General features: G+C 47.3%; 2 protein-coding genes across 2 annotated transcripts in view; both read left to right on the top strand.

The window, feature by feature from the left end:
• The first annotated feature begins 711 nt into the window (after positions 1-711).
• Positions 712-2,331, top strand: LOC130485892 (polyubiquitin-like). The gene is made up of 2 exons (XM_056859039.1): positions 712-717; positions 1,810-2,331. Exons 1-2 carry the CDS (start codon positions 712-714, stop codon positions 2,329-2,331), a joined length of 528 nt encoding a protein of 175 aa, XP_056715017.1.
• Positions 2,332-8,190: 5,859 nt separating this feature from the next.
• LOC130485891 (2'-5'-oligoadenylate synthase 3-like) overlaps positions 8,191-12,717 on the top strand; it is a 42,399-nt gene continuing 37,872 nt past the window's right edge. The window contains exons 1-3 of the mRNA XM_056859038.1: positions 8,191-8,400; positions 9,599-9,887; positions 10,740-10,912. Coding sequence (XP_056715016.1) covers positions 8,191-8,400; positions 9,599-9,887; positions 10,740-10,912 — 672 coding nt within the window. The remainder of the gene's footprint in view (positions 8,401-9,598; positions 9,888-10,739; positions 10,913-12,717) is intronic.

Raw genomic sequence — 12,717 nt, 5'->3', positions numbered from 1 at the left:
AGCACATAGGTGTTTTATCAGTGTCCCCCAATGGTCTAGTCAATTTCATTTGGGGAGGTGACCCCCTTAGCCTACCTTAGTAGTGAAAACGACTATACCATCTGCTGGCTAAGTCCCCTCTGACCAGTTAAATAGGCTGGTATGCCCCTGAGGTCTTTTGGAGGATCCTAACTTTGATAGCCTAGCCCTAGGAAATCATTTGGGAAACCAGATTAGATGTGTGCCTAGCAGCTCCAGTTTGACAATTGGAATGAAATCCACTAAAACACCCCAAATACTAACTGCTGCTACCACTTACTGGGTTAAAAGGAAGAGGGATGCTGCCAGTCTTTCTGACTTCTTGGGATCCAGGGAGCAACATTTCCGCTGACTCCAGACGGAAGACTGCTTTGTAAACAGATTGATAAGAAACTTAGGTGATGGAACAGCTGGGTTCGAGTCCAGTAGCATCTTAGAGACCCACAAGATTTTGGGGGTATAAGCTTTCAAGAGTCAAAGCTCCTTTCATCAGATACCCCTTTGTCAGATTATCTGATAAAGGAAGCTCTGATTCTCAGAAGCTTCTGCCCCCAAAATCTTGTTGGTCTCTAAAGTGCTGCTAGACTCGAATCTAGCTGTTCTACTGCTGACCAACACGGCTTCCCTCTGAAACTATCTTCTTGGGTGATGGAGTGGCCAGGGCTTGATTTTAGGAAGGTTCCCTTGTTTAAGATGCAGGTCAGGGCACGTCTGGCCTTGTCCTCGTGCATGCCCATCAGAGGTCTTCACGCACTTGAAGCATAATTGTTGCTAGCATCCTATATTGTTTATTGTATCATATGCATTTTTCTTTCTTTTTATTTGATGTAATGGTAATTGTTGTCTGTAATATGGCTTTTTTTCTTTTCTGTTTCTATTAATAAAAAATAAAATCTTTTAAAAAAAGAAGTCTTCAAGCACTTTTGGCTCTTATAACCAAAGGCAAACTGGCTCATTCAAATAAAAGCAAAGAGAATTGAATGTGACCTCTATAAATCAATACTTCAAATTTTAAAGTCTCAATGACAAATGCCCCGGCTTTAGATTTAGCTGGCTGGGGCAACTTATGTATAAGGAATTCCTGCCCTGCTATTTGCAAGGTAGACTGCAAACATGCAAAGAGGACGACAAGGCCTTCCTGGGTTTAAGGGAGAAAGAAGTAAATGAAAAGCCGAAAGCCAGTTATGAGCCTAGCCCTAAGCATGTGCCTGCTTTCAGGGATTGACTTGTCATTCGTTTTAGTACATCCCCTGCTTTCACCTAAAAGGAGATTCTGATTCAGGAGCACTTCCAAAAGCTTCTTTCATGTGCATATCAGGTATCCTACAGTCCTGCCATCCTCAAACATGCAAAAACATGTCAGTGTCATAAGGACTTCTTCAGAGTATCTACAACATAGACTGTTTTGGTTTAATGCTCAGGGAATCCTAAAAATTGGTGCATGTTGGGTAGGGATTTTTTTTGGCACCCTCACCAAACTACAGTATCTAGGATTAGGGGCCTAACCCAGGATCAGTTGGTAGTATTGATATCTGAAAACTGGACATATTGAATGATTGCTGCTACCATGCTCATAGGAGAAGGCAGTCCCCTTCCCAATTAAATAAAATGTGAAAGACTAATTGCTCTGACCTACATTGATTCCATACCCTAGACAGGGCCAAGGGGTTGTGTTTATCTGAATTGCTACAGCACGGTGTTGTGTATATCAACCCCTTATCAGCCCCCCCCCCAACTTTCCTATCCTAAGAGTGTATGTAACCTAAGGGTTTTGCTCTTTCCTTTCCTTAGGCCTTGCACTTGAATGTGAAGTTGCTGACAGGACAGATGCATTCCCTGGATACCCATGCTAGCAAAACCATCTGGGATCTCAAAATCCAAATTGCCCAGAAATCAGGGGTGCCACCATATCAGCAGAAACTGGCCTGCCAGAACAACAGTCACATTGACCTGCGGGATGGGGCCCAACTGTCTGAGTTTGGGCTGAAATCTGAAGATACCATCGTGCTGGTGGTCAAAAACGAAGAGCTCATTACCATCTTCCTGAAGAATGACAGAGGCAGAACCAGCACATACCAGGTCATGCCTTCGGAGAAGGTGGAAATCTTCAGAGCCCGGGTTCAGCAACAAGAGAACATCCGGGAACAACAGTTCTGGCTGACTTATGATGGGAGGCCTTTGGAGAATGGCCATAAACTGTCAGATTACAACATTGCCCCACACAGCACCATCTTCCTGAACCTGCGCCTGCGTGGTGGCTGCATTGGCAGAGCATCCCTCCTGAGCTTAGCTCAGTGTTTCTCTGATTTTTAAAAATTTCCTCAATGCTGTTTTTTGGGGGAGGGACACCCACTATTGTCATTTATCCCAAAAGCGATGCACACAGATTCTTGTATCCCATCACACACATACATAGAGCCTGCTGGTGCAGTCAAATATCTGTGGACGGGGAGGAACAATTCCACACTGGCAAGAGAAGAGGCTCTCTGACCTACTCCTAAAGCCATCTGCATGAAGGCATCTTACAGGCCATTAGGAGGCCAGGAAGGGGCTTCACCAGTGTCCAGGCCCCCTGTGCCTATTCCACTTACACTGCCCAGGGTGGCATGGATGCCAGGGGGGGACACACATGCCATCCTCCCGGCACTGCTGTGGCAGTGCTACCCAGGGATGCTGGCACACCTCTGTGTGCCACCCTCCCAGGGACGTTCTGGGGGTATTCCCGGGCTGGTCCAGGAGAGGAGCCGAGTTTAAGCGACCTCCTAAGCCCTTTCGGCTCCCCCCCCCCCTGCACACACACTTCTCTCTTGCATTCCAGCCCGCTCCCCGCTCCCTTTCAGTTGGAAACTAGCCTGCCCTAAAGGACACACACAAGTTCCAAAGGCTGAGAAGACCTTCTGTTCCTAACGCTCTGAACTGCATAGAAGGGCTTTATTCATTTAATGTTGCAAAGTAGAATACACGTGTATACTCTGACAGCCAGGATGCCCTGTTCAAAGAAAGTGTCTTATTCTGCTTGGAATGTGTACGTTTTACTGTGACCACGCCTCGGGGTGGGACTGGATCCTGGGTCTGCTGGCTGTGGACCTGTCTTTCACCCGGCTCGATGTATTGATCAATAAAGCAAGCTGTAAGTTCAATATCAACCTCCTTTCCCTCATTGTCTGATTGGACTCTACGATCATTAGGGGACCACATCACCCATAGCCTTGAATCCAGCGTCATCTCAACTAAGTAGAGCTTTTCTTCTCTGTGCGCCTGCGTATCTGCAAACCCACCCCCCCTTGCATCTGCAAGAAGGAGCTCTGCTTGCTTCTTCGCATTCTTTGGAAGTGTGTTCACTATTCTGCCTTATATGGTAAAAGGTATCCGCCTCTTTAAATAAAGTATAAAAGCTTTCCTGTCCCTTTGTTCATGGTGGCAGCTTTCTGCTCCTGTATTTTGCGGTCTGTTTCCACCCAGCTCTTCTTTGGCCAAATAAAAGAGCTGTTTAGTTTAATCTAACCTCCTCCTTATTGTCTTCACTGGACTCTACAGACAATTGGGTCACTTCAAAAACTTACTTGAAAAACAAAACAGGAAGCTCGGTATGGTAGCCAATAACACACACTACTGCAACATTTGCATAGAGCTGCAACATGCATCCCCAGCAGCAGCAGGGTTGCCCAGCTTTCTTGTGGCAGTGCTCTTGTCTTTTCTCCTGTGGGAAAATCAGAAATTAAGCTGGTGAGGATGGTAATGAGCATGTAGAGCCAGTAATGAGAAAAGCGTTTTCTTGGTTAATATTTGCTTTTGCTTTAAAATTCTGCATGATTAGCCTTACACTTGGGTCTCAGAGCAGCCTAAGCTATAAAGGAAGCCATAAAATACAACCAGAGGGTTACACTTCTTGGCTGTCCATGCAAGCCCAGACATGGCAACGGCAACGTATTTTCAAATGTGTGGGTCTGCCTGTAAAACGGGGAGGCTGCCACCAGCTGGCTGTTTCCCTACTTGCTTGGCATCGACCCGAACCCGGGGCTTTTCCATCATGGCTCCTGCTCTGTGAAGCAAGCTCCCCAAAGAGCGGAGGGGGACCCCCTCACTGGATTTCTTCAAGAGGCGCTGCTAGGCTTGCCTGTTTGCCAGGGCTTTGATTGGGTATAAACAACAGGCATCTTTTGGGTTGGTGGGGAGAGGTTCAGGGGTTTTCTTTAATTGTTTGGTTTTAATAATGTTTTAACTAGTTTTTGTACACCAAAAGGAAAGGTGGGGTATAAATATTTTAATAAATAAAATAAAGGGGATGCACAGGTGAAAGGAAGGTGTAGGATCTGCCTGCTGCTCTTATTCCAACAGTTTGCCCCCAAATCCCCTTTCCCTAGAGTTGCCAGCCTCCTGTGGAGACCTTCTGGAATTGCAACTACTCTCCAGACTACAGAGATCAGTTCCCCAAGAGAAAATGGCAGGGTCAGAGGATAGACTGTTGGAGTGAAGTTCATACCCTGCTTCACTCAGCATGCCTGGACATTGGTGGGGGGAACTTAGCGTGCTGGACATTGGGGGCGCGCTACATCACTCAAAGTCTGTAGATGTTATCTCCTTGGACAGAGATCATGATGAGTAGCCATGTTAATCTGTCAATAGCAGTAGAAAAGAACAAGAGTTGAAATTAAATCAAAAGAGTTTCCGTCTAGACATTAGGAAGAATTTTCTAACAGAGCGGTTCCTCATTGGAACAGGCTTCCTCGGGAGGTGGTAAGCTCTCCTTCCCTGGAGGTTTTTAAGCAGAGGCTAGATGGTCATCTGTCAGTAGTGCTGATTCTATAACCTTAGGCAGTTCATGAGAGGAAGGGCATCTTGGCCATCTTCTGGGCATGGAGTGGAGGTCACTGGGGGTGTGGGGGGGAGGTAGTTGTGAAATGCCTGCATTGTGCAGGGGGTTGGACTAGATGACCCTGGTGGTCCCTTCAAACTCTATGATTCTATGAGTCCAGTAGCACTTTAAAGACTAACAAAATTTCTGGCAGGGTATGAGCTTCTGTGAGCCACAGCTCACTTATGAAAGCTCATACCCTGCCAGAAATTTGTTAGTCTTTAAAGTGCTACTGAATTCTTGCTCTTTTCTACTGTTATCTCCTTGAATGGGATGCCTCTCTCTATGGCCATTTATGCTTGGTTGTTAGCCTCGCGTTCCCGGGGGAACTGTCCCGGGGCTTCTTTGAAGGTATTCATGATTTTTTCTATCTTCAGGAGTCACTTCGCAGCCACTGTGCTCACCTGCCCCGTGGTTTTCCAAACCTGTTTTATGACTAATTTAAAGTCTGTCGCGAGGCAAAATCAAGGCAAATCACGGCCATTTCCATTAATAGTCTCCATTTTGGGTTTCTCTTCTCACTCCCATTCTCGCTTGTCCCTCTAACTCCTCCCCCAGAAGCCATTTTTTTTCAGTTTAAGGAAGTGGTCAGGGAGGGGAGGCCAATGGGGGCTGTACGTCTAGGCTTCTGCCAAGGACCCCCCCCCCCACATACACATACCCCGAAATGCTGCTCTGCAAGCTACAATCCAATGCTGGATTCCAAAGGCTTCTCTCTGCCCCCGCTTGCTCCAAGCAGCCAAAGCCCCCCCCTTCAGCACCCCTCCTCTTGTGCCCATGTATAAGGGCTAATATAACACGCACACATATATGCCATAAATGTTTGGGGAAGTTGCCATCAAAAGACTATAAGTTGCAAAACTGTTTCTGTGAGATAGGGCCCCTCGCCTATTAAGCAACGTCGTCCTTGAGTTAGCAAGAGGACTCTCTTATCTAAAGTTAGGAATGTACTTTCTCTTTCCCGCTTGCGAGTACAAAGCGCTTTCTTAGAAACACCTTCGGGCTATTTTACAGGCTATGCTAATTAATGTATTCAGGTATCTAATTGTGTATGGGCTCTTTTGTCTTTATGATGTATCTGCCCTGACCCTAAGGCATAAAGGATCCTAGCTCTCCTTTGTTCTCTCGTGGTGACTCTCCGCTCTGGCATTAGCAGTCAGCCCCCACCCAGCTCTATTATTTAGCTAAATAAAGAACCGATTGCTTTAATTTCTAACCTCCTCCTAACTGTCTATTTATTGGACTCTACGGACGATCAGGCACTTCACTCTTCACTCTGGACACTGCCCCCTCCTTCATCCTTCACCCAGACACAGGCCATTTATGCTTGGTAATTAGCAGTGCGTTCCAGGCTGAAGTGCCCCGCATATTTTTTTTGAGTTTTTCACGGTGAACCGTCGTTCAGGAAGTGACTGTGAAGCCGGCGCATACCTGCTTCGCATTACTTAAGAGCCCCTTTAACACGACCTTTCGTGTTTGCTCCGCCACCATCGCAAAGAATCCCCTCAAGGAAACATGCAAAATCACAGCTGCACGTTGGCCATGCCACTGCTAATGGCTATGCAAACAAGAAGCAGGCAAGGGGTGGTGGTGGAATTTCTCCTTTTGCATCAGGACCGTGAATAGTAATTTTAAAGGTCGCATTAAAAAAAAAAAAGCTTTGAGCGAGCTTCAAAATTGACCCTGCATAAATGGCCAAAGGCAGCAGCAGTGCCCCTGGGGCGGGGTGGGGGGTGGGGGCAAAAAGTCTGAGGCGAGGATCTGGAGCATTTTGCTTGTTTGTTAAAATCTGGGAACAACAGAGCGGGAATCACATCCCCATTGAGGTCCCTCCCCAAACCCCGCCTTCCCCAGGCTCTACCTTCAAATCTCCAGGAATTTTTCAGCCTGGAATTAGCAACCCTATCTTTCCTTCCAGTCAGGTTTGCTCCTGGAATCAGAGGATTTGGAGGTAGAGGCTGCGGGGGGGGGGGGGGGTTTCAGCACCTCCATTCCAGCCTTCACTTGGGTTGTTTCAGTTGCACCTCACCTTTTGCCTTACATGTGTATGGGGCAGGCTTGAGTTTCAGGAATCAGGCCTGCCACTCTCAGCTTTAGTGTGGGCCTCAGCAGCAAAAGCTGGAGGAGCTCTGCCAGGAAACAAGTCACCTGTCCAGGCTGGCAGGTCACGCGCTATTCTGCAAAACGGTGTTTAGGATATTCTGCACTACAGTGAAGTGCTTCTGCATTAAGCAGGCACATGCAGAATTGCTCTGCTTGTAACAGTGTAGAGTTGTAAATTTCGGGTCACAGCTTCGAGAGTGGAGTTGAACAGAATTAAATGAAATGAAAATAGAATAAGAAATATTTAGGTAATATATGTGTAATAAAGAAGTAATAAGCTGGAGGGTGAGAGATTCAAAACAGATAAAAGGAATATTGTCGAAGGCTTTCACGGTCAGAGTTCATCGTTTCTTGTAGGTTATCCGGGCTGTGTGACCGTGGTCTTGGTATTTTCTTTCCTGAAGTGTCTCTCTGTTTTTTTTCTTCACACAATGCATAGTTAAATTGTGGAACTCCCTGCCTCAGGATGTGGTGATGGCTGCCATCTTGGAAAACTTTAAGAGGGGAGTGGACATGTTCGTGGAGGAGAGGGCTATTCATGGCCACTTGTTAAAATGGATATTAGTCATGCTGCAGACCTATTCTCTCCAGGATCAGAGGAGCATTGTGTTAGGTGCTGTGGAACACAGGCAGGATGGTGCTGCTGCAGTCGTCTTGTTTGGGGGCTTCCTAGAGGCCCCTGGTTGGCCACTGTGGGAACAGACTGCTGGACTTGATGGGCCTTGGTCTGATCCAGCAGGGCCTTTCTGATGTTCTTATGGGGGGGGGGGGTTTGAAGCAGAAAAGCTGCCGGGGGCTGGGCAGAGCCGCCCCCTTGTGATCTCTCCGCTGAAAGGAGCCCTCCTGAAACGGCGTCTGCCAGGCGGCGGCTGGGATACCAGGAGGGCAGCAGGAAAAGAGGAAGACCCAACAAGAGATGGATGGACTCAATAAAGGAAGCCACAGCCTTCAATTTGCAAGATCTGAGCAAGGCTGTCAAAGATAGGACATTTGGGAGGACTTTCATTCATAGGGTCGCCATGAGTCGGAAGCGACTGGACGGCACTTAACACACACGCACATCGAGAGGCGCGCCTTTGCAGAGAAGAAGGGGGCCAGTGGCATTTCTGCCCGAAAGCGAAACTGCTGTGCGGTGCGGGAAACGAAAGTCCGGCTCGGCGCCTCTTTCGCCTCTTTCGCTGCAGGCTCAAGCTGAGGTTCAGGCGGCGCCGGCGATGCTCTCCTCCGCTTCTCTCGGTGCCCCCCTGGCGCTCTACCAGACGGCCGCCGGGAGGCTGGATAAGTTCATCTTGGACCACCTGCAGCCCGACGAGGAGTTCTTGAGCGACGTGCGCCGGGCCATCGACATCATCTGCGCCTTCCTGCGGGAGAACTGCTTCAAGGATGCCGCCCCGCCCCGGCCCCGGGTCCTGAAGGTGGTCAAGGTCGGTGCTGGAGCCTTGGGTTTGGGGGTGGGGGGTCGGGTTCGGGGCCTGGGTCACCCCTAGCGGGGGGGCGGGGGCGGCACAGGGAACCGAGCCAGTCATACAGTTGGTTGACATAGGGGTGGGGATGGGATGGGAGAGGGAGATCTGCGTCCAAGGCCTCGGGGTTTTTGCAGACATCCCTGGGGAAACAGTGGTTAGCCCTAATGACACTTGAGAGCTGCATACATTTTGGAGGAACAGGGAGAGGTGGAGACTTGAAGGAATGGGGGGGGGGGGGCTTCCAAGGCCTGTTGCACTTTTATCACACTTTTCCACTAAACCCTGGGAGCAGTGTGATATGCATCTGGAAATGTCGCCATTATGCCGATAAAGGTTTATGTATGTGATATGCAATTGGATTCTCTGAAGGATCCCCAAGGTGGCCTAGAAAGAACAATAGGAGGCAGCTCCTCTGACCCAACAGCCCTGGGCAGTGGCTTTGCACCCAAACCCCAGTTCTCATTTCCAGGCTGTTCCCAGCCCCGTTCATCCAGCCTCCCCTGACCTCTGGCAATGGGGTGCTTTGGCAGGGCCTCCTTGCAGGATGGCTAGGGTTGCCAACCTCCAGGTACCAGTTGGAAATCTCCTACTGTTACAACTGATCAAAGGCCGTGGCTCAGTGGTAGAGCACCTGCTTGGCATGCAGAAGGCCCAGGTTCAATCCCCACATCTCCAGTTAAAGGGACTAGGCAGGAAGGTGATATGAAAGACCCCTGCCTGAGACCCTGGAGAGCTGCTGCCAGTCTGATTAGACAATACTGACTTTGATGAACCAAGGTCTGATTCAGTAGAAGGCAGCTTCATGTGTGTTCATGTGATCTCCAGGCAATATTACAATGGATCTCCAGGCGATAGAGAGAAAATGGCCACTTTGGCAATTGGACTCTATGGCACTGAAGTGCACAGAGACTCTTTATGCAAACACACCCAGTTCTCTGAGTACCAAACACAAAGTGGCCCCATCACAGCAAAATCCCAAACCACAGCTCATTACTGTTCCCAGTGGAAGGGGATGACAGCCAGTCATTTACAGAAGGGTATGCACAAGAATTCTGTTGGTCTCCCTGGTGATTCTTGCCTTTGTGATCCAAACCTTCCTGGCTCCTCTTTCCTGGTCACGTTATGTAGCCTCATGGTATACAACTCTCCTTCACAGGGAGGCTCATCAGGGAAAGGCACGGCTCTAAAATGGGGCTCGGATGCTGATCTTGTGGCGTTTCTCAGCATCTTCAAGCAATACAAGGACCAGGAGTCACACCGGAAGGAGATGATCGAGGAGATTGAGAAGAGACTCAAAGAATTCAAGAACAAAGAAGATAAGAATATAGATGTCCTGTTTGAGCCGTCCAGGTGGCCAAATCCCCGTGTGCTCAGCTTCACGCTCCGCTCTTATGACCTCAAGGATTCGATTGAGTTTGATGTGCTGCCAGCCTTTGATGCGCTTGGTGCGTATGCTTGCATGAGGGATGGAGTCTTCTTCCCTACCAGAACTGGGGGTGGTGCCGCTTCTGGGGTCAAACTCCCCCAACAGGATTGGTGGTGCTAATGGCATTACCCTCCTTGATTTCTCTCCTCTATCCCTCTGTCTTCTTTTCACACCAGAGTACTATGGCATCAACTGCAATAGTTGAACAGTCCTATTAATAACTGACTGAAACCTTGCGGGATGGGAAGGTCATTAACTATCTGTCAGAATTTTCGATCAGCTTTGGCTTGGGGGCTGAGGTGTATTTATGCACAAGTGAGGTAAACTACAGAGTAGGGCCTCAGATTAGGAGAAGCTTCTGCATACAAAAAACCGCAAATATTGTATTATCATTTTTGGTATTTTTATGGGGTCTCTTAAATTTCAAATAGGTCAGGGGCTCAGGATGTCTTAATCTAGTCCTGCTTAGGGCCAGATGAAAAATGTTCTGTAGGAGCCCCGTGGCGCAGAGTGGTAAGCTGCAGTACTGCAGTCCAAGCTCTGCTCACGACCTGAGTTCGATCCCTACGGAAGTTGGTTTCAGGTAGCCGGCTCAAGGTTGACTCAGCCTTCCATCCTTCTGAGATCGGTAAAATGAGGACCCAGCTTGCTGGGGATAAAGGGAAGATGACTGGAGAAGGCACTGGCAAACCACCCTGTAAACAAAGTCTGCCTAGTAAACGTCGGGATGTGACAACACCCCATGGGTCAGGAATGACCTGGTGCTTGCACAGGGGACCTTTACCTATTGAAACAGAACAGTAAGCATAAATGACATTTTTTAGTGGTTTCATTCTGTGCCTTCTTGGTCCACTCTTGTTTTTGGTGCTAGGTCAGAGAACAGGCTCTAAGCCTTCCCCACAAGTGTACATTGACCTGATCAACAGCAGCCATCGAGGGGGTGAGTTCTCTCCCTGCTTCACTGAGTTACAGAAGGACTTCATCATTGACCGGCCAACTAAACTGAAGAGCCTCATCCGCCTGCTGAAACACTGGTACAAAGAGGTACAGCAAAATTGCCTGGGCAGCATGGGGTCCTATTTTCTATCTAGTCCCCCCAAATTCTTTCTTTATATGCTAGCATTTCACGGGCTACTTCACAGTCTTCCAGTGAGGGGCTGATTTTTAATGGTTTCATGTTTTCCTTAGGCTGTGTACCATCTGTGTGCCATCTGGGACTGGTGACTTGTGCACTAAGCACTAGTACTCAATCACTTGTCTCCTCCAACTTGCTGCACAAGCCCATGCATGTCTATTCAGAAATAAGTCCCACTGGGTTCACTGGAACTTATTCCCAAGTAAATGTGTGTGGTATAGTGGTTCAGAGTGGCGGATTCTAATCTGGAGAACTGGGTTCTATTTATTATATTCAGGAAATGTTCTCATTCTCACCCCTCCTCCCCATGTGCATGAACTCAGTCAATGTGGGAGGTGGTGTGGTGGATTGGGTAGAGTACTAAACTTGGGTTGTAGTCCCTGCTGACCCATGATGTCCACTAGGGTTGACCCTAGTAATATTCACTAGGATCAGTTTAGTCTCAGTGTAACCTACCTTGCAGGGATGTTGTAAGGGAGGGGAGAACAATGTACACAGCCCCGAGCTCCTAGGAGGAAGGGCAAGATAAAAATGCAGTACTAAATCAACAATAATTGAAATCACCATTATTACAGTGCTGCTTCCTCTGGATGATCCCCCCTCAAAACTTACTTCTATCGAAGGATCACCTTCTTAAATGAAAACTTTGCCAATTGAACCTACTTTTTATTAATCCCTCAAAATCAAAGGTAGTGGTGTTTTCTAAAAAATGGTCTTTATATAAATGGCATATTGGGAAGGATTCAATCGAACAAGTTAAAAGCTATAAGTATTTGGGGATTACTTATAACTATAACCTCAATTGGTCTGTACATCGACATAACACTATCAAAGCTACCAGGATGTCCTTAAACCAACTTCAGAAATTTTTTTACGCGAAAGGGAATCAATGTGTCCCTGCAGTGATCAAAGTCCTGAACACAAAAAATACTCCCCCAATTTCTGTTTGGTATTCCCTTATGGATTGGAGCCCTTAATCAAGAAATGGAGAACATCCAAGCCATATTTCTTAGACAAATACTGGGGATACCTAAATGTGTTGCATATTTTACAGTTTGCCTCGAAATCGGGCAAACCTTGATTACCACTAAAGCTTGGATTCAAACAATAAGAAATTGGTTCAAATTATATTTCCAAACTGAGCCAGGTTCCTTTTTAAATCTTTTGGTGAACTTCACTACTCTTCATGGGACATATTTAATTAGATCTAAACTTTGTCAAATTGGAATTGATTTAGATAACCTTACCCTAGCCAACGAAGCTTATATTTTTAAAAGAATTAAACAACGTCTCCTGGATGTAGAACTACAGAATCTTAACCCAGCTCTACCCTTCATCTGTTCTCCTGCGGCTTTAGGCCTTAATAATGATTTGGGTAAAAGGGCTAGGTATTTGGATAATCTAGAGGTACCTTCTCAACGCCGCATTTTTTTATTAGCTGGGGTTAACACATTCCCATCTAGGATGCTCTCAGGCCAATATCTTCAGATCCCCAGGCATGAATGCTTATGCCCATGTGGTTTAAATTTGCTTGATACAATTGATCACATCCTCTTAGATTGACCTCTTTATGTGACTCTGCGGGATAAACTGTTCTTTACTTTGCTCCAGTCCATGAGATACAGGAGCAATGAAGTGAAATGTACATTTCTCTTGAGTGATCAGGATCCTAAAATTACGGCTACTGTGGCTGAATTTCTTACAGGAGTTCTTA

The sequence above is a fragment of the Euleptes europaea genome, chromosome 13 (genome assembly GCF_029931775.1).
Source record: "Euleptes europaea isolate rEulEur1 chromosome 13, rEulEur1.hap1, whole genome shotgun sequence".
NCBI classification, from domain to species: Eukaryota; Metazoa; Chordata; class Lepidosauria; order Squamata; family Sphaerodactylidae; genus Euleptes; species Euleptes europaea.
The sequence above is the reverse complement of the archived record's forward strand: the minus strand, read 5'-3'. Positions and strand labels throughout refer to the sequence as shown.